The sequence below is a fragment of the Grus americana genome, chromosome 1 (genome assembly GCF_028858705.1).
Source record: "Grus americana isolate bGruAme1 chromosome 1, bGruAme1.mat, whole genome shotgun sequence".
In the NCBI taxonomy this organism is placed as follows: domain Eukaryota; kingdom Metazoa; phylum Chordata; class Aves; order Gruiformes; family Gruidae; genus Grus; species Grus americana.
In genome coordinates this window covers 129,053,004-129,079,334 of record NC_072852.1, presented here as the reverse complement: position 1 = coordinate 129,079,334, position 26,331 = coordinate 129,053,004, and the positions used below count along the sequence as shown (strand labels likewise).

The 26,331-nt window shown below is 36.5% G+C and overlaps 1 protein-coding gene across 2 annotated transcripts in view; it reads left to right on the top strand.

The window, feature by feature from the left end:
• IL1RAPL1 (interleukin 1 receptor accessory protein like 1) overlaps positions 1-26,331 on the top strand; it is a 764,969-nt gene that overhangs the window by 472,806 nt on the left and 265,832 nt on the right. For both annotated transcript variants that reach the window (XM_054844310.1, XM_054844318.1), the window contains exons 4-5: positions 9,601-9,787; positions 11,841-11,994. In XM_054844310.1, the coding sequence (XP_054700285.1) occupies positions 9,601-9,787; positions 11,841-11,994 (341 nt within the window). The remainder of the gene's footprint in view (positions 1-9,600; positions 9,788-11,840; positions 11,995-26,331) is intronic.

Sequence of the window (26,331 nt, the reverse complement as noted above, 5' to 3'; positions counted from 1 at the left end):
CTGCCCCAGCACTTGCAGCTCCGCTGGCTCTAGAAGCTTTTCGGGAAAGGCAATCTCTGATTGCAGCTGTCAGAGCCAGGGAGTGCGGGAGCCACCCCTGTCCCAGAGGGTTTTTTTTTTTGCGGGGGGGGGGCAGCAAAATAAAAACCAAAACCAACCAACAAAAGGGAGCCTTGCATTAAAAGTTTGAAAACTGCTATCCTGAACAGATGGTCCAGAAGCCGCAGACTGCTGAGGGCATCGGACCCTGCCACCGCAGGGACCTCCCTTCGGGCAGCAGTCCTGGCTGCAGTGGGGCACGCTGACCTCCCGCCCTCGCCATGTGGCCTCAAACAACCCCACTGCTATCAAAAGGCTCTAATTTTTTTTTTTTTTTTTTTTTTATGTGAACGTTTTAAAGCTCACAAAGAGCCTTTGGAGCCGGTAGCCAAAAGCACAAGTAGCTTATCAATAACTTGGTTTTGTTTTTCTCTTGAATGACTGCTTTTCTCTCCAGCTTTCAGGAATCCGAATAACTCAAATAGAAGTTACTTGGACTGAAAATGAACAAAAAAAAGAAAAACGTAATTACTGAATTCAACAAAAGTTTTCCCTCAAAATGGGATGGACCATTTATAGAAAGTGGGTATTAAGTGGCCAAGTTTACATATTAAAATTTAAAATACTGTGAAGAAAGTACATTTCCCAGACGTTCTTTTTTAATATCTAGTTTAGCAGGAGTTGGAAATAAAGTTACTTTCCCAACTCAGCTTGCATGACAAGGGTAAACATAAAAGAGATTTTTTTTTTTGCTTCCTGTTTGCTCTCCAGTTTGTTTACCCTGGTAGATAGTGTAATACTATAACATAACTCAGTACAAACAACTGATGTCTACTAATGCAAAGCCTGCAGTTTCTCTAGTAATGCTCCCGAAAGGGTAGAAGCTGAATTTGCTCTCATGATGTACACTGAAAGAGCATGCTGCTGTGCTGCCAGTTGACTTCCTGATTAGTCATCGTGTTTAATAAACCCTGCAAAAATCCAGTGTCATGACAGGCCATGTACTACAAGTATTGCATCCCTTGAAAATGAAGGAGAAACAAAAGGTATGCGGAGGAATGCAAAGACTGAAGACTGCTGTCTTACACGAAAAACATTGTTAGTGGGTCTCGCTGCATTCAGCGGGTGTCGTTATCGTACTGCGGTTCCATTGCAGCTTATTTAGAACTGCAGCCAGGTGTCGTTGTGCCTGATGATCAATGCCAGGATCAACAGAGGTCTATTTGCCCTGCTCACCCCTCCTTCGAATGCTGCCTTTGTGTACCAGATGAAGATAGTCTTATCCTGAACGCCTTTGATGAGAGGAGCTGCTTCTTCACGCAGAAAGCACTCTACGAGGAAATAAAACAAGGGTTGGGTTAAAATTCCCTCCTCAGGGGGGTGGTGAGGACTTTCCAAAGGGCACTTCTTTCTAGTCCCAAAACCAGCGTGTCTTCCATCTAAGCTACATGCTACAGTCCCCTGAATTACCGTGCTGGTGAAGGGCACAGATAGCAAAGCACCGGAGTGGACCAGTAACGGATAAAGTCCCAGTTTCCCTTTTTCTGTCATGACTGGGGATGCTGCCTGGGGAGCACCGAGCTGCATAAATCCACCACCGAGCTCCCTCTGGTGAAGCTGAAGAGGAGATTGACAATCACCAGGTTTTATTCAATGGAAGAAAACAGCCGAGTTTCATGAGAGTAACCCATCTGGCCCATTTTAGAGTTCTATTTTATAAAGAAATTATGCTTTAAGTGCCTACTTCTCTAAGCAATTCCTTCAAATGTAGATGTCAATACTATGTGTTAAAGTTTAGAGAAACTATTCTTTCTCTCTGTGTGTTCTCTTGTCTGCTTTCTCCCTTGTGACTCCTATTCCTTGTCCTCCTGTTCTTTTCTCTCTGACAAGTTACTTGTTAATTTAATTATTTTTTTTAGATAAATTTGATTTAAATGGATTTGTTGTCTTAAATAAAAATCCCCAAACAGCTTCTTGCTTCCTGTTTATTTTGTATGTTTTAAATCTGATTTTTTTTTTATTGTACTTGAAAATCTAGTGAATAAAATAGGTAAATGAAAAGCTTCATTTTTATGTAGGAAAAGTTTCTAGCTAATTTTACACTTCTGAACATTTGTGACTGGACAGATTAAGGAACAATTAACAGACTAACTTGTCAGCTCGTATTACCCTGTTCAGAAGAAAAAAAAAAATCAAGGCAAAAGAACAAACAAAAGAAACCTCTGAAAAGTATCATGTGATAAGTGAGATAAATGAGTTAAAGCACAGTTAGTTTAGCCAATACATGTTGCCATTTTTCCAGAGCAATCATATCACAGCAGGTAGACTGATTGAGAGTAGATAAAATCCAAGATTAGACATCATGGGGGGTGGGGGGGGGGAATCTTTTTTGAATATTAAGATTCTGTCCCACAGGCTCTTGACTGCTACAACACAATTCTGTAAATCAGTAGATGGTCAGTATTGCTGCTTTACGCTCTACGCAAATGGCCCTACACAAATGTACTAAGTCAGACATAGGACATACATTTATGTATGTATGGAAAAGTTGTTAATAATAATGTAGCATTTGAATTTACCTAAATTCAGATTAAATAGATATGTTACATCTGTTACTTCTTTAAATATAACTACATTGAATAACATGGTACAGGTATCATTAGTTGGTGGTAATTAATGGAATAAAATCTGTTACTGATGTATTATTAGCAATTGCTAGTATTCTTTGATGATTGTCTTCATTATCTATATGTATCAAAAATGAAATAAAGTTAGTTCAGATTAATTGTTCTTTCTTCTGTTCCTAGACACAGAAGTTAGCAACTTGGTTGAGTCTCTAGTGTATTAACAACTATTAAATGTTGAACATTATGCTGATTGTGAGACTTCTAGAAATTTTGTCACCTCCCCCTTTAATTTCTTTTTATGTAGAACTTACTCTGGCTTTTATTTTTTTATGTGCTACATGTTATAACTATGTTATACATAAAATAGAATATACCACTAGGAATTAAAATACATGTATCTTTTTATAATTCATAATATAACAATTCATTGTATTTTCATGTTGTGCAAATGTAATGGCACTTCTGTATTGGATTAACTGTTACCACATTGGACTATGTATAGTAGTATTAAAAAAAAATCTGGAGTTAGCATATTATATGAAAACCACCAAGCTTCTTGATGTTACTGCCTACGAATTTCTCATCTGTGCCTGTGTGTATTTTTTGCTTCTTTGTTCTTAACAGCTTGCTTACTAGAATGATAGGGAAGCAGAAATAGGTGGTTTTGCTGTTAGGTGGCAGGCCTATGAAGGTATTAATTTCAAAATGGTATTGTCACTACTGCAACTGTCAGTTACGACCAGTGTTTATTTTCAAGAGTTATTTTAGACTTTACTTAAGCATATGTAAGTGTACAAAAATATAATTGCAATATCTTACATGAAGGTCAAACAAGTCTTGGAGATATCTGACATGGTGGAATTTAGGAATATTGGAATAATTTCCTTCTTTCATTTTTCTTGTGATGATGTATAAGTTTCTGCCCCTAGATGGTTTCCATAAGAGGGCAAAAAATATATACATACATCCCACGTCCAATCTAATGGGATTCTTCATCTTCCAGTGGCATGGGAACCTCACTAGCCTGCCAAAAGGTTAAGTATGAAGGTGATATGCAGAATGTTTCTGATCACATCTGTTCGGTGGGCTCACATGCAACACAAAAATGCAAGGCAAAGCCAAATGAAAAAAATTGTACATATCATTTATATAGCAGTCTTTTATTTGTTTTTTCTTTTTCTTTTTTTTTTTTTTTAACCTGGAAGTATAATGTTAACTATTGTCTATTACCCACCTGACAAAGAATTTAATACAGTGACGCAGTATGTAATCTGTAAGAGATTTATTTCTACTATTTTGTTGGTTATCTGCCCAGACTATTAATTTTTATTTAAAAAAAACAGTTGATAATTTTTTTTTGATGGCTCAGAAGTTAATTTGTGGGATTTTGTGTGTGTGCTTTTTCCTCCCTACTACTGCTAAATGACAACTTGCTTGGTCAAATGCCATTTTTCAGAGATTTATATTTTCTTTCCTCTGCAAAGTGATAAATCCATCCTTTTTTCTTCTCACTTCTGCTTGGTGTTTCACCAAGTTTAAAGGAGATGCTTTCCATGAAATCAATTCTTGTTTAACAGGTGAAATATAGGATAGAATGAAAAATGCAGGGGAAAAAATACACAAAACCTGTTGACAACTACAAAAAGGAATAAAACAGTATAAATCAGCTACAAGAGATTTTTGTATACTTACCTTTAAAAAGAGAAGGGAAATATATATTGATGCCGTAAACATGAAGAAAAGTTTCATGCTTTTCTAGAAAAAAATCCATATGGGGCAGAATGAGGCAAAGTTAATTTTCAGCTGTGTGTGAAATTTGTCTTCACAGACTGCTGTGAAGAGTTTTCCAATGTCCTCTCTTGTTTATTTGTCAAATTCTTTTTCAATTCTTGCTTCTAAGGCTGAATTAATGTTGTGCATTAGATGTTTAGTATTAGAGGAGAAGATTAATACCTTGATTTTATGAAACAGAAGGATGTTTTTGTCATATCTTTGTAAATGTAAAGCTTTAGGAAACCCCCAAAGAAATTAAAACAACCAACAAAGATAATCTAATCTTACTAAAGCAAACTCATTCTCCTGCTTTCTACTCCTAAAGTTCTGCCTTCTATAAGCTTTTCAAAGGTATGTTTTTGTCTGAAGTTTGACAAGTTGATCTATATCCATTCATGGATATTTTGGATTACAGTACAGACTTCTGCATTTTCTTGGGGAAAAAAGAAATAAGGCATTGGAAATAAGAATTTCAGATGTATGCTTTTATCATTTGTACTCAATAAGGAACCATTTCAGAAGCATTTGAATAGACAAGATCTCAGCCTTATATTAGTCAGTGAAAGTTCTGTATTTGCAGGACCATTCAGCATTCATGATTGTTGTCAACAGCTCATATTTTCTTTGCTACTTGATTGACTAGTAGTGATCAAAAGTGTATCCTCTGGGGTATTCTCACAATCGCAATGCTTGAGCAAAAGAAAAATACCTAGATGTGAAATAAGTACATCTTTGCCTTTCCAGATGTGAAAAAACCACTCAAAAACTAAGACCTTAAAAATATGTACAGAATTTTACCTATGCATCCTGGTAGTATGTAGAACTTTGGGCACTGTTGATTTCATAGGTATTGAGTGATAAACTTCACAAGAGTCTGTTTTGCTAGACATGAACAACAATGGAGACAGTACTTTAGCAGGGCAGTCCCACAATTTTCTTCACAGTCTTTCTTTTAGGTTGTTGCTGTGATTTTTAGGGGTTTTTTACCTTTGTGTAGAGATCCACATGAATAAGGTGGGACATTCTTATACACTAGATACCTAAAATGCAAGATGTATTCCTTTTTTCTTTTTTTTTCCCTACTTTGACCATCTTCTCTTCAGTTAAGAAAAAAACCATAAAATGTATATGTGTATTTTCCAGCCAACATCTCAAAGAAACAACATCCTGAAGTAGATGTCAATTCAAGCAGAGAAAAGGCAAAGTTTTCTTTACTTTTCCACACTTCATGCTCTTCTTTTCCTCAAACTTAACCATGTTCTTTTAGTTCTCTACGTAGAGCTTTTCCACTCTTCATTCTGTCACTCTCTTCTGTATCATGGGGTCAGAATATGAAGGTATCCCATAGACAGGTATCTATCAATCACAGTTGCAGATCAACTAACATTAAGGTGAAATAGCTACTGATGGACTGGTGAGGGGGATGTCAAAAGGGTGAAAAGCACAAGTCTTCTGCTCATATTTAAGCAGACTCTTGTTAGTCAGTGCTCTATATGGTTTCACATGGCTGCTGTAGAACCAAGAGATTAAATAATACCAGATGAGAAAAGATGGACCATTGATTCAAGGGAACTGTGAGAAGCTGGGCATTAGAGCATCTACTCCTGGGATATAGAAGTCATTGAGAATTTAAACCTTTTATATATTTTTCTGTCCTATTGCTATCACAGGATTCAATCACACATCCATTGCTACTGGGACCTAAAATTTTAAGGATGATAAATGGTTATAAATATGAGACCTATAATGGAATCAATACATTAAGTAGTTACTATTGCCATATTGTTTTTACTTTAACATTTACAGACAAATAGTGTATAAATGATGTTAGGGTGACGATGGCTGCATGGGTCCATGTCAAACACTGGAGCAGCCTCTGTCATACTGTATGAAATAAATTTTGTTCATCAGTGGTAGCAAGTGGATGAATATTTTCCTTGTACTGACAGGCAAATTAGTTTTGTGGACAATAGGTAAGACATACAGTTCTAGTAAACCCCCTACAATGTATTCATAACCTATGTGATTTTCATTGCCTGAATTTTATTTAAGTAGCTGTTGCAGATTTGAGGTTTTAGACTGGTATTGCTTTTAATTGTAACTGCCTGGTGATAAAGGTACACAGTTTGGACCACACTGGAGAATAAAAAGAGAAAAATTGTTTGCAGCATTTGCTCTTAATAATGAATGTAACATTGAGTTTCCATTGGCTTATAATTTTTCCTTGAACTCACGACATAGGTTTGTTTGTTTGTTTGCTTGTTTGATCTGGTGCCTCCAGTAAGAGACATATGGAAAATTTTCTTAGTTCTAACACATGAACATTTTTTTACCCTCTGCAGTATACGCATGCTTGCTGGAGGGCTCTGCTCCCTGCTACACTTTCTGCTAGCTGAGGGGCTCCACATCTACTGTATCCATCATGCTCCAGCTGTAATCAGCAAGCTCATCTCATCTTTCTTCTTTTTTCACACCTGGGGACTCTTTAATTTTCTTTCTCTTTTTCTATTCTTTGAGGCCATTAACTTGGTTTCCTTTGCTTATACTGTTTGTGTTGCTCTGCCTTTGATATCATTCTTTTTGAGTTTTGTTTCATCCCAACAGCTTTGGTTTCTGACACAGCGTACAAGATGAGTCAGATTGACAGTGCAGTTAGTATTTAGAGTCGCAATAAGAAAGTCTGTGTCACTGGGGGGCATCTGGAGCTTTAAGTTCTTTTGATGATATTTTGGGCTTTTGAGAGACAATTCTGTTAGGGAATTCAGCTGACAAAGTATCCACCCAAAATATTTCAGTACCTTACGTCTGACAGTTTAGAACATAATTACCTTAAAGCCCAGCCAATTTGTGCTTCTGTCTGCAGGAGGTTTATATCCATATGACTCAAATCACAGACATGCACAACTTACTTTGAGTCACTAAATACCATCATCCTCTTCAAACAATGGTTTTAAACATTCTGAGATATTTCCAGAATGCCTCTCTTCTTATGGAGCAAGAAGCCTAAGCTGCATCTAGTAAAGGATCTGATGTTGCGATGGAAACCTGGATGTGCCTCAGAAGGAATTCCAGCTCTGGCAATTGACATCGCCACTGTTGCAGAACAGAGCTCTTTGTAGACCAAAACATAAATTTGGCCAATTCACTCTGAATACTGAGGGAAGACGAAAAACCATATATGACAATTTTACTTAGCTTGCTTCTTCATAGAATGGGATGACAGTTAAGTGTGGTTTTGGGGGGGGGGTGTCCCCTTCAAGCGCCTTCTAGAAATTTTAAAATAATGAGATTCAGTAATATGAACTCAACGTAACGCTCAAACACATTGAAAGAAATAAAAGAGAATATTTATATGTGCAAATTAAATAGCCAATACGTCACTATGTATTGCTCCCTGGCCACCAATAGCAGAGTCCTCTCATCTAGTTAATGTACTCTTGACTCGCAGAGCTTGATGGATTGTTTATACGTTCTCCCTATTTACAAGAGATAGGTATCTCAAGAACAGAGAAAGAGAATATTACCAATTTGGAAAAAAATTATTCAGGTGACTTTTTATGATATTCTCAAGCCACATAATAAACAAATATCTCAATAGCACCTTAATGGAGGAATAACATAATGTACAGTAATGGAAATATGTTCTTTAAAATACTGAATTATTTTAAATTGCATGTACAGGTAAGAATGGTGATCAGCTCTTAAACAGCTTAAAAGCAGCAAGAGTGATCCATATTCAGTGGATGAATTGTTTGCTTTGCATAAAGTTTAAACAACTTTATTTGTTTTGTACAGCCAAATTCTTGAATGGAGTAATAAATTATACTTATAGCTTCATTATAAGGAAGTAATTTTATGTTTGTTTTCCATACAAGTCCATGAATTAGCTGGATAGCTGAGAGTCATACCATTCCAGAATTTACATTTCTAAGAATATTCTCTAATTTATGTCTTCCTGTTCAGGTTTACATTTTCTCTAGAAAACTGGACTATGGAGTTCTTTGAATTAAGTTCCTCTTATTCTTTGTTCTTAAGCATTTCTGTCCCCTCTTCTTGAACAGAAAAAAGGAAATAGATATTAAGAAATCTAAAGAGAAGGACAAAATGTAGCCATCTTTGAGATTCTGCCATGTTCAATGCACACAAGACTGTTGTAAATCAGCAGTCAGCTCATAGAGTCTGAGAATGGAAATAAGAAAACAAATGTTTCCTCAGTGCTCTCTGCAGGATCCTCTTTCAGCAGATCAGAGGTCAAATGCATTTGCAAAACAGTAGGAGAGAAATTTTGCATTGTCACAGTGTGTTCCTGGGGAATACTCAACGTTACACGCTCATTTGCTGCCCACCTGGAAACTCACGTGAAAAAAACCCAACATTCAAGTAATTTTGTCTTTGAGCCTAATTAAAGTGCATAGTGAAATGTGAGAAAGAAGACCATGTTCCCTAGTCTCTGGCTGCCTGGCTTATCAACAACCAGCAGCAGAGGAAATAAGTTTCAGGAGAGAGACCACACTACTGAAGATTGTAGGTAATGCAGAAGGAACATCTTGGTCTGGGAGTATGAGTATGGAAGGCTAAGGTAAACAAGTTAGCAGGCCATTAGGTTAAAACATCCTTTATTCTATAATTGGAAGGGTCACAAGACCCATTTTAATTAAAGGCTGCAAAAAGGTTACCACTTCCACTTCAAAGCATGCTCAGATGTGATGAGTAGGTGGCTCTTGGTGTGGTGTCCAAGTTCCAATTTGGCATTTGCTTGAGGTACTACAACATGACCTGTTCACCCCTGAGAGCTGTCGTAATGGTGTCTGTCAACAAGTTGGTTATCTAGTTTCACAGGTAAATACATGGAACTTCTACTGTGTATTTGCTTTTGGGGAAATTGTCTTCAAACACACAGTAAGGACAGTTGTGTTAGAAGGAGTTTGATAAAAGGGAAGGATAAACCTTTAGTGACAGAGTAAGGCCAACTCCTTCTAAATATTGTAGTTAATGGCTGAGAAAAGTAAAATTATCATGAATAGCTATAAAATACAAACAGAATACAATGTCTGATTTTCTATCTTTTGCTTGGGATGAAAATAATGACAAAAACAATGTCATATACATTGGATTTTGTTTTTCATATTAGACTTTTATTTCTATTTTTATTGCATTGCAGAAACTCAACTTACTGTATGAAAGTGTCCATTTCGCTGACGGTGGGTGAAAATGACACTGGACTCTGCTACAATTCAAAGATGAAATATTTTGAAAAAGCTGAACTTAGCAAAAGCAAGGAAATCTCATGCCCTGAAATTGAGGATTTTTTATTTCCATTTAGAGAGCCTGAAATTCTGTGGTATAAGGTAAGCAATGCAAAAGATTTTCAGCTTCAACAAGATATTATGTAATTTTCTGATGATTTTCATGATCTAAATATTATATGAAGCTTGGATTGTTTTAAGATTTCTTAAGAACAGACAACAGAATCAAAGACAGAAAAGAATGTACTAAGTGAGAAGGAGAGAGAGAAACTCAAATAGTTCCTTTAGTAAACTTTAGAGCTGGTATTTTCTTAATATCCATTTATGGATGTCACAGAGAATTGGTAGCTTTCTGCTAACAAGAGGGCTAAAAAAGAAAAGTGTTACCAGTCTGGGCTGGTTTGATATGCTAAGGTAAAGCCATGTGAGCTGCTTATACAGCAACTGTTTGTGCCTTACCAAGCTAAAGAGTGTGTTTCTAAAACCTCAGACATAAAATCTATTTAGAAAAATATAAATAGGATAGCTCTGCATGCTGTTATCTGAATAAATGGCTTAATTATGCAGCATAAAATTCAGCAAAGACTTCCAAAATTTTGGTCTTTAGATATTAGCTCTTACTTGCAAAGGTTAGTGATTTTATTGTTCTTATCAATAACGTTATTTCAATATTGTGAACTGATTTCTAGATCATTACTTAAGGGCCAAGTTCTTGCAAATAGTGCTGCCTGTGGGCAGCTCACTACAGCTTCCATAAAGAGCAGCTGGGTTTCTTACCATCTGCAGGAAATGCTCAGTACCTCAGTGCTGTAATGCATGCAATTTTAAGTCCCCTAACAGTTCAGTAAATCTGAAATTTAGATTCTGTGTATTTTGTCTACACAGACGTCTACAGACGTCTACAGACGTCTGTGTATATGAGGAGTCCTAGTTTAACTGTGTGCTGGTATGCATTCTAATTCTTTTCTAAAAGTCTGACAATTTACTTGATTACATAAATGCATTTAAATATGGTACACAAGACTATGCTATCTAATAAGTGAAAACTTCTGGCCTAGAAGGATTCTGGTAGAATTAACTGACAGTATATCTAAGATGGGAGGTATGTAACCAATTATTTTCTTGCACTCTTCTTGGATTTTGTGTTTGTAATACAATATATACCTGAAGTTCTATCAAATTTAAAAATATAGCTGCCTTCTTAAACAAGAGCTCAAAAGACTGGCTTTTTTAAGAGTCTTGACAGTTTTTGTGTGAATGAGCTCAAACAAGCTCTTTAACAGTTTTAAAAAAACCTTACTGTATAAGCAATGATTATGCTAAGAAAATCAAGTAAAATATTTTGCGACAGTTCATCGAAAGTAATTTTTCTTATGAAGAGCAACAATCTCTTTTTCTAACAGCTTATAAATATACTGGTTTGCAATACCAGAAAAGACAAAAAAATACAAAACCTAGAAACACTAAAAATATTCAAAGCTGTTTCAAACAGTACCTAGGTTAATTAGGTAAAAATAAGTTAATCATTTTAGGGAGCTAAGAAACATGCATGCAAAAATGTATATTCTGTATTACAGCATAAAAAGCAATGTTTAGGTAGTAAAGATTGGAATACTAACTCCTTTTTGTAGATACAAACCTCACCTTTTGCTAAGAGTTTAGAGGGCATTCAAAGATGGTTTTAGAAAGAGATATATAACTTAACCTCATATCTCCTTATTTTCATCTTCTGTTTCTCTACTTTTTTAGTTATAATTTTCTTAAAAACTAAATTTAAAAAAATTCTCCCCTGCAACCTGTATCTACTGGCAATATAACAGTCATGGATCACAGATATAAATGTAATGGCAAATAAGTAAATGAAATAGGAGCCCCTCAGCAAACTAATATCAAATTAAAAAACACCAAAGGACTCAACCCATCTTCTTTTTCTTGTCAGAGGACAAATATTAAGTCAGCTGATAAAATTCTACAGTCTTTTTCTCTTTTTAATCAACACTTAACTGAGCTAGATTTTTAGATATTTAGTATATGTGAAGCTCATAACTAGTCTGAGCTCTTGCCTAGTCTTCTTGGCTTTGAGAAGCATTGTCAACAATGGTCCAATTTAAGTGTAAGAACATAGTCACTGAAGTGTTATATTATCTTTAAACAGGAATGCAAGTCAAAGACATGGAGATCAAGTATTGTGTTTAAAAAGGACACTCTTGTCATTCGGGAAGTTAAAGAGGATGACATTGGAAATTACACTTGTGAGTTAAAATATGGATTCTTTGTTGTCAGAAGAACTACGGAATTAACAGTTACAGGTAATTACAGGTTTTTGCTATCTCTTATATTTAGAAAAAAACATTGAATATTGTGATTTGAGTTGCGCGTATTTAAGTCATACCTACATAAGCGCTTTTGCACAAAACTTTGCAGTGTGCCTAGATATGAACGGTTGATACATCAAAGCTGTCCTGCATACTTCACTGTACTATGTGTAACATTTTGAACAAGTCTGAGTTTTGGTCTACTACAAAGTCTTGTGGCTAAGTCTTGTTATTGAGTAGAAAACGTGGACAAAGAACAGGTAGCTTCAGCAAACACTACCTCTAACAGAAAATAAACTGAAAATAAGTTCATTAAGTCTATCACACTTCATGCGGTTAAATGCATTGGGAGATGAGAATGGCTGTAGCTACAGCCCAATAGCAGTAGCTCCAGCCCAGTGAGACCATTGCGTACCGTGGGTGATAGGTATGTAAGGGGTAGTGTTTGAACAGTGCCTGGCTGAAGCACGGTAGCATTCTTCCTGTAGTATTCTCTCCCAGCTTTCCGTAGTTTATAGTTCAAGAAGTTCCTGATCTCACTCATCATGTGCCATGGTTACGAAAACCTATTTTCCATTAGTCTGATTATTTTTTTAATCCATTTATTCTTGGCTTCAAAAATATTTTGAAGTATCAAGTTCCACAGAGGAATTATGTAACATAAATAGACTCTATAATTTAGCAGACAGCAATTGAAGAAGATGCATTAAATATAATCTGCATTTAAAACTGCCATATCAATATGTAAAATCCATTATGGGTGTAAACAAAATATATACCGTAATAGTAATGTTCACAGCAACAGAACAGTGTGAAGCATGGTCCATTAAATTTTCAGTTCCTCACCAAATCTCTAACCTCTGTTTTACAAATATGTAAAGAATATAGCTGAACATACACCTAAGGTAGAAAATAAGCCTCTAGGATTATATGATGACATTGGAAGACAGGAGTCCATCACAGTCTATGTAATGCAGTGTAGTTCCACAGTATATTCCTGAAAGAAGACGGAAACAGGATTTTCCTAGCAAACTGGAGGTGAACTAGCTTCATATGGTTGATAAAGATGTTTGCGTACGTAAGTTCTTGCACCTTCAAAGTACCACATCAGCCAAGAAACAAGTGGGAGAGAAGGATTTCTGTGGCCTTTTCTTGTTTCTTTCTTAGTATCTAATATATAAATATATTGCACACTGGCAATAACAGCACTTATGTTGTGCATTAAGTTGAATTGTAACAGTTTCTTTTTATGGTGAAAAGTTTGTCTTCTATTTTGATGTATCCCATTTGCTCTCCACATTATCAGAAATTATAGTGAATTATGGTTTGTAATTTTCTTCCAGTAGATTAGTCTGGAAATCATATTGTTTATGTTGTTTTGAGAGAATTCAAGTAATGAATCATATTTATTTAAGCTCAATATCCAGGATCTCTTCATAATTTTTCTTTTGTATGGAATTGATTTATTTGGTCAGTACAGACAGGCAATTACTGTCTACTGATTAACCTCACAGTAAACATCCATATACTCTGTTTGATTGACTCTCATATGAAGAAAGCAGAGACAGAGTCTTGAAGAATTTGATTTATACCAGAAGGAGGTTGTCAATTATCTTTTGCAATATATGATGTATGGATTTGAAGAGTACATATTCCTTCAGTCCTTAGGTGATCCCTTCTGTCGCTATGGTTGGTGCTCCGCTGCGCAGCGCTAGTTCAAACAGACTCAGGCTGACAGAAAGGAGAAAGAAAAAAGCATTGGAACCAGATGCATGTTACTATTTGTAGTAATAGTTTAAAAAATGTAATTCATCACTTGCGGTGTAGGTAGGAGTTCAGTATTTAATGTTTAACTAGACAGAGACAGAAAGAGACTTGGCTGATTTTGATGTGCTAAAAATGAATGAATGTGTACGGAGAGAATTATTCAGTTTCCACCTCTGCAAACCCCGGCAGATGTAAGGACAACCTCCAAATTAGTAAACTGTTTGGGTAGCACTGTAGGTCTTCATACCATCTCTATAATATTATGTGACTAAACAGAAGAAACAGATTTACTCATAGTACTACTAATTTTATACTGCCTCTGTATTGATGTCTTGGTAAGACCTTTTATCCATGTTTTGTAAGAAGAGATTCATGATTTAGGTGCCTGTCTTATGCTTTCTCCGTGAGCTGAAAAACAGATGTTTGTTTTACTGTGTTAATGAAAACAGACCTTCAGAGGAACCTGAAGGTCCTGGTGATTTTTAAGACAGGAGTGGGTTGCTCTCTTAATAAAAAAGGAAGAATAACATAAATCTTATTGAGAAGATAGGATGTCTTCAGACAATATGAGAAAGGATAGAAACAGTTTTCTTGATGTTATAAACAGTCATCAAAAGCTCTCTGTCTAGTAATATGCAAAGGAATTAGATCAGAAGGTAGAACATCTTCACAAGAGTTTGTTGGAAGAACAGGTCCATGTGTATAATCAACTGCAATACCATAAATTAAGTAGCAGCCCCTGGATTATTTAAGGCAGGCGGGGTGAGCCAGCTATGACACCGGTGGGATGTGGCCGCAGCCTGCCTTCCTCACCTCTTCTCTCTGGGCAGCTGTGGAAGAACATTAACTTCAGGATCCCCTTTATTTTTCCACACAACGCACTTTGGCAGCCCTGCTGTCTCCTATAGGGAAACCATTGTTGTTATTACAGACTATTAAACTATGGATATAATTATATAGGCACATTATTTTCAATATCGATGTTGTGTATGCTTGCTGTGATAATCTCAGTGCTTCACACCTTACATCATACCTATGCACCTCACAGTGGAATATGGAACAGCTTGTATTCTGATTTAGAATTAAAGTTGGAAAAAAAAAGAAAAAAGAAGGAAATTAACACATTTTGAAAAAGGCCAAACTCACTTTACAGGTGGTATCTGTCTCTTCTAACTATAGCAGCTGAAAATCCCTAAGTCATAGAAAAAAAATATTTTCCCTCCTTTTAAAGAATGAGAAAAAAATTGCCCTTTCTTAGCTTAAATTATGAGCACTGAATGCCACCTTAGGTACACCTTTAAAGTAACAACCATATTTAGTGCTCACATTTTTGGTTTTATAAAAAACTCTTGTTAATGGCAGCAACATTGCACTAACATTTGTAAATAATGCACAAAATCTTCAAATGTTATGTACCTATTCCTTACCAAGAATAAGTAAATACTTTACTTCTGATCCAGAATATAATTTCTTCTTATAATATGGATGTATCTTTCAGGTTTTTGTTAGGATAATTCTTTTTAATGTTGTTGGGAAGATCTGTATCTCACACTGAAAATATATTATCTAAGTGATTTGAATCAATTTCCTTATTGTTCTGAGATCTGACTTAGAAATTATCTGCTTTGCAAAATACTAACTGTGCACTGATTATTCTAGCTTGTAACTAATGCAAATATTCACATTAACAGCGTAATTTGCGGTTCTCTGTTTCTGCTTATGTAATTACACATAAAAAATCCTGCAATGTACAAAAACATTTGTAGGCATTTTTACCTTCAGATTGGTCAGATTAGCAATTTTTTCTTTTATATGTGGAATTTTAATTAAGGCATACCTACTCTCTGTGATATACTTAATTAAATGTATGTTCTGACTTGGGAAGAACCATATTTTAACAGCATAGTATTAATTTAGTCATAGTGCACAACATGGGTCAGAAGTATTTTCCAGTGCTGATTTTTTTTAAATTAAATGTTAGGTTTAGTAATATTTTTTTGTTGTTGTTCCTTATACTATCAGGACATTTGCAAGTGCAAGGACTTTTGCAGAATTTCTTTCAGGTCAGATGAAGTCCATCTTGGGTCTAAGAGAGAGTATATGTGTCCCTGCTGCAATATCAAATTGTTCTCCATGATGAACATCACAAAGCAAACAAACTCCATCAGCCTTGAAGTTGGAGCATTACTTATTCAATTCCTCCGTGACTTTTTTAGTTTTAAATATTAAAATACTTTTTCCATTCTGTTAAAAGTGAGAAGCCCTTATACCTTGCAGATGGAATCAGAGCTAATCAGTACGTTCTTTCCTCTGAAGCCTTCCCTCAGAGATACCCTTTATTGTCTTTATTCATTGATTAGTCCTTTTAAAGTCCCCTTGAAAACAACTCCTGCTGGAATGAGAACAATTTTAGATTTAGAGATTTGAGCGTGTTCATAATCAAGCTTTAGCAATAATTAATTTAATGTAAATTCATACAAGTCTTCTTATGATTTAAATATAGTCTGTTTGGTTTAAAATATTTCTGCCATAATCTTGAAAGTGTCAGTTGACTCTTTTCCATCTGCTCTTTGTGACTTTTTGTCTTTAGATTTTTTAGGCAAAAAAAGGAATGTAATTTGTTTTTTTCACAGTTATACAGTAGTTGACTCTCTTAGTGTTTCTTAAAGGTTGGGATTTGTTGAATAAGCTTTGTCTCTTTTGTTTTCTGACAGAATTAGTCTTCATTAGCATAGTAGAAAATCTTAAATAACTATATGTACGTATGTATTTTTAGTGCTGAAAAGTCCACTGTTAAAATAAATAGTATGAAGAAATAATTATAATTAAATTAAATACCTAGCCTCACAGCTCACTACAATGGGATCTTATATACATGGCCAGTCACCATATTTTGGGGGGAGAAAAAAGAATGGGGGGGGTGACTTTGAAGGTTTTAGCCTGCTGTAACTGGTCTGTATTCTAACTGTATAAGACAAAATGTGCACCCCTTATTCCCCGAAATGTTGGCATTCATTCTTTCTGGTTCGGCTGCTCTTTCTCTCTTAATATATTGGAATGCAGAAAGGTGCCCTAATAAGCATGTGCCTCTTTTTTTTTTTTTTTTTTTCACGGGTGCTAAGAAGTGAGAAAAGCATTAAAGAACAGAAACAGGTTTTTTTCCAAGCATTTAGAGCTTGAGAACAGACTCTGCTTGGTTTCTGCAGTTAATGACGGGGATGAACCATTTTGAATGCACCCAGCCCCTCCTTGCTTCATCTGATCCTAATAATTATCAGAGCTGATGCTCATTCCTTTTGTTCGTCATGAATTTAATTCAACTCCAGAACATATTCAGATAGAAATTCTATTTACCATTATTCTGTGCAAAGACTAATAAAATATAAAGCAAACAATAGACTCATTATGAAAGCAGCATGTTCAAAATACCAGCCTAGCATTTTTATAATACATAAAATCCTGTAGGTTTAACAAATTCATGGCTGAAGAGTGGGTTGGATGGGTTTTTTTTAATTAGAAATGAGAGATCTTCTTTTATAGTGCAATAATTTTTGTGTGGCTGAAAACAAGGATCTAAATTAATCTCCTGTGTGCATTTGAGTAATAATAATCAGAATGTTATGTAGAGATTTGATTAAAACATTCTCTATAAATGTTCATTTAACATATTCATTGTAAATGGGTTTAGTGGGTTATTCAAAACCAACCTTATATGAAGAGAGCAATGAGCAAAGCTTCATGTATTTTACTCCAAAGTAAGTGCAAATGATGTCACGTACTGTATGTTATGGGTTGAAATTAGAAAACCAACTTCATCAACTTTGCGAAAGAACGGATGCATAAGTTAAAGGGAGATAGACTCCCAACCCTATTTTGAACCTTGCTGCTGGTGTCCTTCTGACCTTTGGATAGGCCAAATTGGGGTGTTCACAAAGGCCAGCTTTAATAATCGGAGATTATTCCTATCCGTGGTCACTGGAGAGAGAGAAGCTCCTCTAAATAGTAATTTAGAGAAGCAGATAGAGTTGGGTGGTCAGAACTTGTCTTATAAGACAGTCTCTATGGGCAATATAAGGAGTAGAGTTTCCTCTGCCTAAAATTAGATCTGATGAATAACTTATTCCTTTTGGGTGATATGTTTACATGCTTTTTGTTCTGGATGAAGTCCTAATTCATGCATAATATACCTTCTGTAATATTCTCTCCTTCTTAGTTGCTTTATTTTTCTGTTATTTGCCAAAAATTCCTCCAGGACATGGCTGCTATTGCTGACTTTTCTTATTTTGCTAATGCTTTTTATACAAGTACACCTTATTTTGCACTTCCCTGCCGTAACCTAGGTCTTCATCTCTACTTGGTAGTGTATCTTCAGAAGAGGAGAAGTGATCAGACTTGTGGCTTTTTGCGTGAATAATGTAAAAATAGAACATTAGTTATAAAACCCTAAGACATATTAGAATGTTTTGTGTTTAGTCGGTTAAAGTAAGTTTCAGTATTTACCAGCTTATTTTAATCATCCTTGTTCACTGTGTGTCATGTCCATTGATGCCCCTGCTTATCTCATACAATGTTAATGAATGGAAAAAAATATGTACAACTTACGATAGTTACTTCGGTAGATGCTACGAATCAATGTAATTGATGGTGCAGTCATGACTGTGTTGGAGTTCTGTACTCCCTGTTGACAATATGAGGACAGTGAAAGTTAAGGGGAAATTTTAACATGTTGTTATCAGTAGAAGAAATCTTCTTATTTCTTGACAAAACTGAAGAATTCCACTTAAATTTGATATTATGTAACCAGTGCAGTGTGTTGCTGTCTATGCTGTTGTTTAAAATTATGACATTTTTGCTTATTTCTATCCATAGTGTTGTTATTAGGAACCTGATGACTTTTTAAACTTGTGTAAGACTTCTTTTGCTGCAGATTTTTTTTTTCAGTTGTGGCTTTCTATGTAATGTTAAAAACTAATCTAAAAAAAAAAAACAACTCCAAACAAATGTGTTTTTTACACTAATTGAGAAAAATTTAGGGAAGTGCCATTTCTTGGTGTGATGGAAGTTTGTTTGTGTGAGTCAGTTTCCATTTCTTCATGAGTCATATCAGAATATTGAAATATAAACATTTTGAGTAGATATTGTTACCATGGTACTGCTTTCCATTGTTTCACTTCAGTGTGGTGAAGTTGTTAAGATGAGCTCCCTTCTACAGAGAGAAGGAAATGGTTGGACAAAAATGTTTATTGCAAACTTGTGTTACTGACTACTAAAGACATAAAAGACTTAGAAACCCTTGGTTCAATAAGATGTTGCAAAAATTAAATAAATCTATTCTTAAGGCACCCAAGATGCTTGTTAAGAAACCTTTTAAAATGTAGTTAAATGACATTCAATGTTAATGTTTCGCATTATTGCTATGGAATCAGAAGACTTCATTTTACTTTTACGTTCCCCTAGAGTATGTTAAATCCAATAATATTGTCCCAACCGAGCATTTATCATTTCCCTAGCTTTTCTTTGAAAGTTTTAGAAAATTTATGTGTACAGTGGAGTCTTTCAGGATGATATTTTAATAAACTAGAGTATAAAATGTATAAGTACAATAGCATATGGACCTTGTCTTGCCTCCATCCCTAAAAACAATCAGTACACATCCTTAAAAACAGTCTGTACACAGTTATACTAAATGAGCATTTAGCTTTAAAATGGAGGGGAACTTTTCATCGTTTTCAATATATTTCAATTGGCTTTGTCAAATTCTTAACTCAGAGCTACAAAGTGAAATGATATTGGTAGTACCTATGTTCAGCAAGAAATTCCAGACAATACATGTATGTGAAATCATTGCAATTGTTATTACAGGCAGAAAAACTTTGCTTAAAGAAGAAGAAAGACATCTCAGTGTTACTGCAGCATTACCTGTTTGGGTACAGCATTAAGACAATAGAATCACAGAATGGTTTGGGTTGGAAGGGGCCTCAAAGATCATCTAGTTCCAACCCCCCTGCCATGGGCAGGGACACTCTTCACAATAGTAACATCAAAATCATGTAGAAAGTACCTGAGATGTATTCCACTATATCAAAAGTACACTTAAACTTTAGATGACCTCAGAAATATTGTCCTCTGCCCTTACCATCCCTCAAAAAAGAAGTGATCAGGCTTTTTTCCACGTTGTTGCCTCACAGGATTAATTAACCATATAAAATATTATAGTATATAAACAATGGAAAAACAGTGCATATCAGATTTAAGAAACAAGTTTTACTTGGAATTCTCTTACAAGTGTAATTCAAGAGTGAAATCTTGGTTTCTTTGAGATCAGTGGCAGTTTGCCCATTGACTTAACAGAGCCAATATTAAATCTTTTGACTTTTTCATCAAGAAAGATCAGAATTCAAGTTCATTTTAAAAAGTGAAATCAGATTTTTTTTTAAAAAAAACCAACCCTGCAAATCACCTTGATGTTTTATTGGCTACTCTCTTGTGCAATTTCTTTCAATTAATTAATCAATTACTTTTTAAAAAGAAATTTAAAAATACCTTCATCATGTCTTAGTAACAGGAAAAAAGGCATGATAGCTGCATAGTGACCATTCAAACCAGAATGAATAGTAAATGAAAACTTTTTTACCATAATAAAAGGGGGAAAACCTGCCCATCTATTTTTACATGACAGGTTTTAATTTTGGATCTGGCTGAGAATACAGTTCTTCCTAATTTACTCACTTGGGGAATAGTTTGATCCTATTCTTACTGGAATCAGTATGGATGAAACACCTGCTGCCTTACTGGAAAAAATACAGAGCTAAAATAAAGCAGTCAGGAGAATAAATTTTCTATTCTAGGGTACTTTATCTGAAAAGTTTAAAAATTAAAGATATGTGAAAAGGAATAGGAAAGAATAAATCAAAATTATATCATAATTTAACTTCTGATGTTTGACTTATCTGTGTGAGAGCTTAATATAGGAAAACAATTTCACCAACTTATTTTTTTCTGTGGGAAGTTGATAACACACGGTAATTGTTTGAATATGAGAAAGAAATTGGAACCAGCAATGACATTTTTCATTTCTTTAATACAGTTTTTCTTTTCATTTTGGAGTATTATATTCACATCCAGAACTGCATTAATTTAAAAATATGAGATATAACTTCATTGAAACAAGACTGGGGAGTGATATAAATCAGCAGATTCCTCCATATTCTTTAAACAAAAGGGAGGAACTGGAATAGAAAGATGCCTGTGAGTTTTCTCCCTTTCTAAATCATTCTGTCTCTTCTCACTGCATCCTTCCCATGTTAAACAAGATGATGATATTTCTCCAGACACAGGATATGACAAGAACCATTCTCAGTCCTTAATAAGCCCTTTATGGAATCAACAGTCCCACAGCATAGTTTTAATCAAGTTGTGGGAGGTTTATTTATGGTGAATATATGATCTCTTGTGGGTTTTTTTTCTCTAGAGGTAAGACTCCTCTCACCTAACTTTAATACTTGGAGCCATTGCATATGAGCTAGTTGCCCTTCATAGCAGTTCCATGGCCTGACTTGTCTCCTAATGCCAATGCGTGAAACACCACATGAGTTCTGTTATGCAAAGTCCCACTTCCATCTCTTGACTGTTAAAGGAGCTTTAGGTGACAAACTCAAATGTACATTTATAATACAGGCATCTAAATTATGTGGATCCTACTTTAAGTTTTCACAGTTGTTAAGTTCATAATCTTTGGAAATGGTAAGCTGGCTCTACATTATATTTTGTTGTTAGAAAACAAGTCCAAAAATTAATGACAGCTTTTTGAAGCAGACAAGAACAAATCTGTAGTGGAAATGTTATTTGTTTTTTTAGACTGAGATGTACAGCTGAAAAAAATAGAGCCAGCTTTTGGGTGTACAAGGCTGTCTTCAGATCTCAGGGGCTTAATATACCAGCTGGTCTAATAAAATATATTGCTTCTACCTTGTTTTGTCTAAGCCATCATGTCTACAACAACATTACTATTATTGTTTTTTATGTTATTTAGGTTTTCTTCGGAAGGAATCACAGCATGCATTTCTTTAAGCTAGCTGCATTGTGCAAAATAAGTATAGGGGGTTTTATTAAAATATTACTGTTTTGATTCATTTTGGCAGCTAGAATAAACTGTGCTTGACATCTAACACAGAGGGTACCCTTTTCCATTCTGTGCTTTCTTTGAAAGTGATGATTGTGGTTACAAGACAACTGAAAGCTTTCCTTTTATATTTCACTGTTCTGAATACAACTCAAACTAAACATAAAGAAAATTGAGTCCTCTCCGAAAACAAAGGTTTTGATTTGAGAGTTGCAGTAAACAGAATAAATGTTTTATTAGTAAGTACATGGGTTATGATGTTTCAGTGTAGAGGTGGTAATTTTATTTTAAACTACTACTTCTGTTTACTACTTACCTGTGTCTTCTAAGAGGGCATTTTTAATGTTGGTATCCACTGGCATTAATGCCCAGTCGGGTAAAGAACTTGAGGGGAGATGCGATTTTTATTTGATTGTCTACAGCTCTGCCAGGAAGCCTCGTCTCTTCCACGCACCTCACGGGAGGCAAGCCTTACTCCCTGCGAACACCTCCCGCTTCCTCCACAGCGTCGTGCCCGGCGCTAGCGCCCAAGTGCCAGCTGCCTTACCGCAACCCATGCTGGACCTGTCCCAACACACCAACCCCCCCCGGCTCTGACACAGTTTGTCATTTCAATGACCAAAACAAGCCTCTCTCATTTTGCCAAGCCTGCCCTTTGAAAGCACAGACTGGCAATGCACTTTGGGTTTTGGTGTCGCTTCCAAGATGTGCTTCAGTGGTGGCAGCAGCGGGGACCTCCGAAGGGGCCACCCCGCCTCCCCACAAACACCGCTGCGGTTGTTCCTGCCCTCTCGCAAACCACCCGTCCACGCATCCTCCCCTGTGTCAAACTTGGGCAGCAGACAAGCCAAGGCTTGGTAGGAGGGCAGCACAAAAAAAAAGCCCGCTGTGGATGGAGGCTGTAGGGACCACTGCTTCTGCAGGGCTGGAGGGACCACTGACCCCCCACGCAAGAAACACAGGAGCTGCAGTCACCCTTCTGGGAAGTGGCAGAGTGTTACTTAAATCCTGTTTTGATTTTTTCAGGTGTTCCATTCCTTCATAACAATTCCATTAGTTTTTCGGAATTTTTGAGCTAGTATTCAAAATTCAAAAAATCACTCATGAATAACTTGGCAAAGGGCAAAAAATGCATTGTGATAAGCTAATTTAAATAGAAATAGGCTCATTCCTTTGTGTGGGTTGCATATGCTTTTTTTTTTATTAAAAAAAAAATGGAGATTTTTTTGAGCAAATTCAGTTTTCTGAGGAGCTACCCCGACACCTTCAGGAAAAAAGAAAAATAAGGCTAGGTGAACTGTTTGTCATTTTTGTGCAGCTAGCAATATCTAGACTTTTTGGTCACATTTGAGGAATGACAGTTTCTTAGGATAAATGGGAGGGCAAGAACAGAGATTAAGGAAGAAAACACACTTGCAAAATGTGGATAATGTCACATTTACTAGAAATTATGTGATCATAAGAGGAAAAGCATTTATTTTTCCTACTCTTGTGCACAAATAAAAACCTGTACACTTAATAGGAAATAGTCCTATGCAGCTACTGTTCTGACAAAGACGGGCTCAAAAGATTGAAGGAGAAAAATATTTGAAAGAGCTATTCTGGCTTCTGAAAAGTCAAGGATGTTACACAATAGTTTTGCCTGTGCTCTGTAATGCCTTATTCTAATATACTGTAAATGCTACTGGGCAGATTACATCTCCTATTTTCAAAAGCTAAATTCTGTACTGTTCTGCTCTAGGTGTCTTCTTGTCTGTGTGGTTCATGAACATCCTCATGACCTGTCATAGTAGATTTGATGATATGCACATAAAGCTGAGGTAACAATGTGTCGTGGTTTAGGCCCAGCCGGTAGCTGGGTGCCACGCGGCCGCTCACTCACCCCTCCCCCAGCGGGATGGGAGAGGAGAAGTATAACAAAAGGCTTGGGTCGAGATAAAGACAGGGAGAGATCACTCACTAATTACCGTCACGAGCAAAACAGACTGAAATGTAGAGAGGAGATTCATCTAATTTATTACTAGGCAAAACAGGGTAGAGCAATGAGAAAATACAATCAAGCCTTAAAACACCTCCCCCCACCCCTCCCATCTTCCCGGGCTCAACTTCACTCCCGGCTTCAACCTCCTCCCCCCTCAGCAGCACAAGGGGGCAGGGAATGGGGGTTGCGGTCAGTTCAGCACACATTGTCTCTGCCGCTTCTTTGTCCTCAGGGGGAGGACTCCTCTCAACATTCCCCTGCTCCAGCATGGAGTCTCTCCCACGGGCTACAGTCCTTCATGAACTGCTCCAGCGTGGGGTCTCTCCCACAGGGTGCAGACCTTCAGGAGCAAACTGCTCCAGCGTGGGGTCTCTCCCACAGGGTCACAAGTCCTGCCAGCAAACCTGCCCTGGCGTGGGCTCCCCTCTTCACGGGTCCACCAGTCCGGCCAGGAACTTGCTCCAGCATGGGCTTCCCACAGGGCCACAGCCTCCTTCAGGTGCCTCCACCTGCTCCGGCATGGGGTCCTCCACGGGCTGCAGGTGGAATCCCTACACCCCCTCATCCTTCCTCCATGGGCTGCAGGGAGACAGCCTGCTTCACCATGGTCTTCACCACGGGCTGCAGGGGGATCTCTGCTCCGGCGCCTGGAGCACCTCCTCCCCCTCCATCTGCACTGACCTTGGTGTCTGCAGAGTTTCTTACATCTTCTCACTCCTCTCTCCGGTTGCAAAAGCTTTTTTTCCAACTGTTTTGTTTTCCTTCTTAAATATGTTATCACAGAGGCGCTGATGGGCTCAGCCTTGGCCAGCAGCAGGTCCGTCTTGGAGCCGGCTGGCATTGGCTCTGTCAGACACAGGGGGAGCTTCCAGCAGCTTCTCACAGAAGCCACCCCTGTAGCCCCTCCCGCTACCAAAACCTTGCCACACAAAACCCAACACGTAATGATTTATAAACTCCACTCAGAAAGATATACAGGTATATATGCCTGCTATGGGGTGGACAGAAAGCTTAAAGCACTGAGAATGTCTTACTTCATGCTGTAGTTTATGTAAGTTAGAAGAAAATACTACCCTTAAATACAAGTTCAAGGTCCTTTTACTACTTAGTAATTCCCTAAGAAACAGAATTTCTTTTAGTTGTCTTTAGTGTTACTTTCTTTTTTTCTGACCTTTTTAAAACACCAATTCTGAAAAATGTTACTTAATTCAGCAAAACTAACCCAAACCCAAACAACATAAATGACTCTTCTAGGCCTTATAGGCCAAATTAAAAGACTTTGATGACGAAAATTTTCTTTCCATTTTTGAATGTATGGCAAAGTAACTCTTCTAAAAAAACATTCCAGCTGACCTAGTTTCCTTATTAAACTGAGTGCTTCATAGTATCAAAGGACAGAAAACTTGCATTAACTTGATTAAAAATACTATACTGAGTCAATAGAAAAACGATGAATCTACTCTTGGGATTTTAAAAGCATTTTGTGAGTAGAAAGGAGATTTTTTTTTAATAAGTAAATTGTTACAGAATGAATAGCTACATGTGTAAAAGGTCCTTATAGTTCCTACTCATGTACATTATGGAAGAGTAGATGAAATGAGTAGCGTATGAAATGCAATTCTGGCTCAAGAACTGAATTGGAGGGGTTCTTAATTATTGTTTGTTTATGGCAGTTGATAACATCTAGTTAAATTAACTGAAATGCTGTTAAATTTTCAGGATATGAATTGTTTCTACACCACACATAGCAAAAGGGTATTTATTTTGTTAGAGCCCTTTCAACATTATCAGCATGTTAGGATACAAAAAAGTTGTTTTCTGTAACTTCAGACATTACAAGAGAAGCTACGCCAGTGCTGGAATAGGTCTGTCATAAAATAAAAATATTGAAGTGGGTTTGCATTCATACTATTTGTATTTTCCTGCTTTACTGTAGTACGTAAAAGATTTTTTTTAAAAAGTCATTCGCACAGCAGTGGTGGGCTGATATGTTAAAAGATTTGAAGGAGGCTGAAAAGTGCATTCATCTACAGCTAGGAAATATTTGATGACTTTTTACTTATTCAAATATAAAGCACATTCACAACTTTTAAAATTAGTTTTGTTGTACTTCTAATTAAAAATATTTAAGTGTTTATAATTAAACATACACACACACACATTCAATAAATTTGAATGGAGCTCACTGATTACCAGTCAACAGGAAACATTCCCAGTTCAAAGAAATCTTTTCCTTCTCCAAATCTTTGCCCACTTTTTTATCTGGGAGGAGAGGAGAGGAGAAGGAGAGGGAGAGGAAAAAGAAAACCAAGCAGCAAAAGGAAAAAGACAAGACAAAAAGAAGAAAAAGGGTCAGGGAGCCAACTGAAAGGGGTCTCCATCAGCAGACCTGAGGAAGCCTGTTGTTTTTCAGGGAGGGTGGATGTCCCCTCTGCCGGGTAAGCTTTCCAGAGCAGGGCTA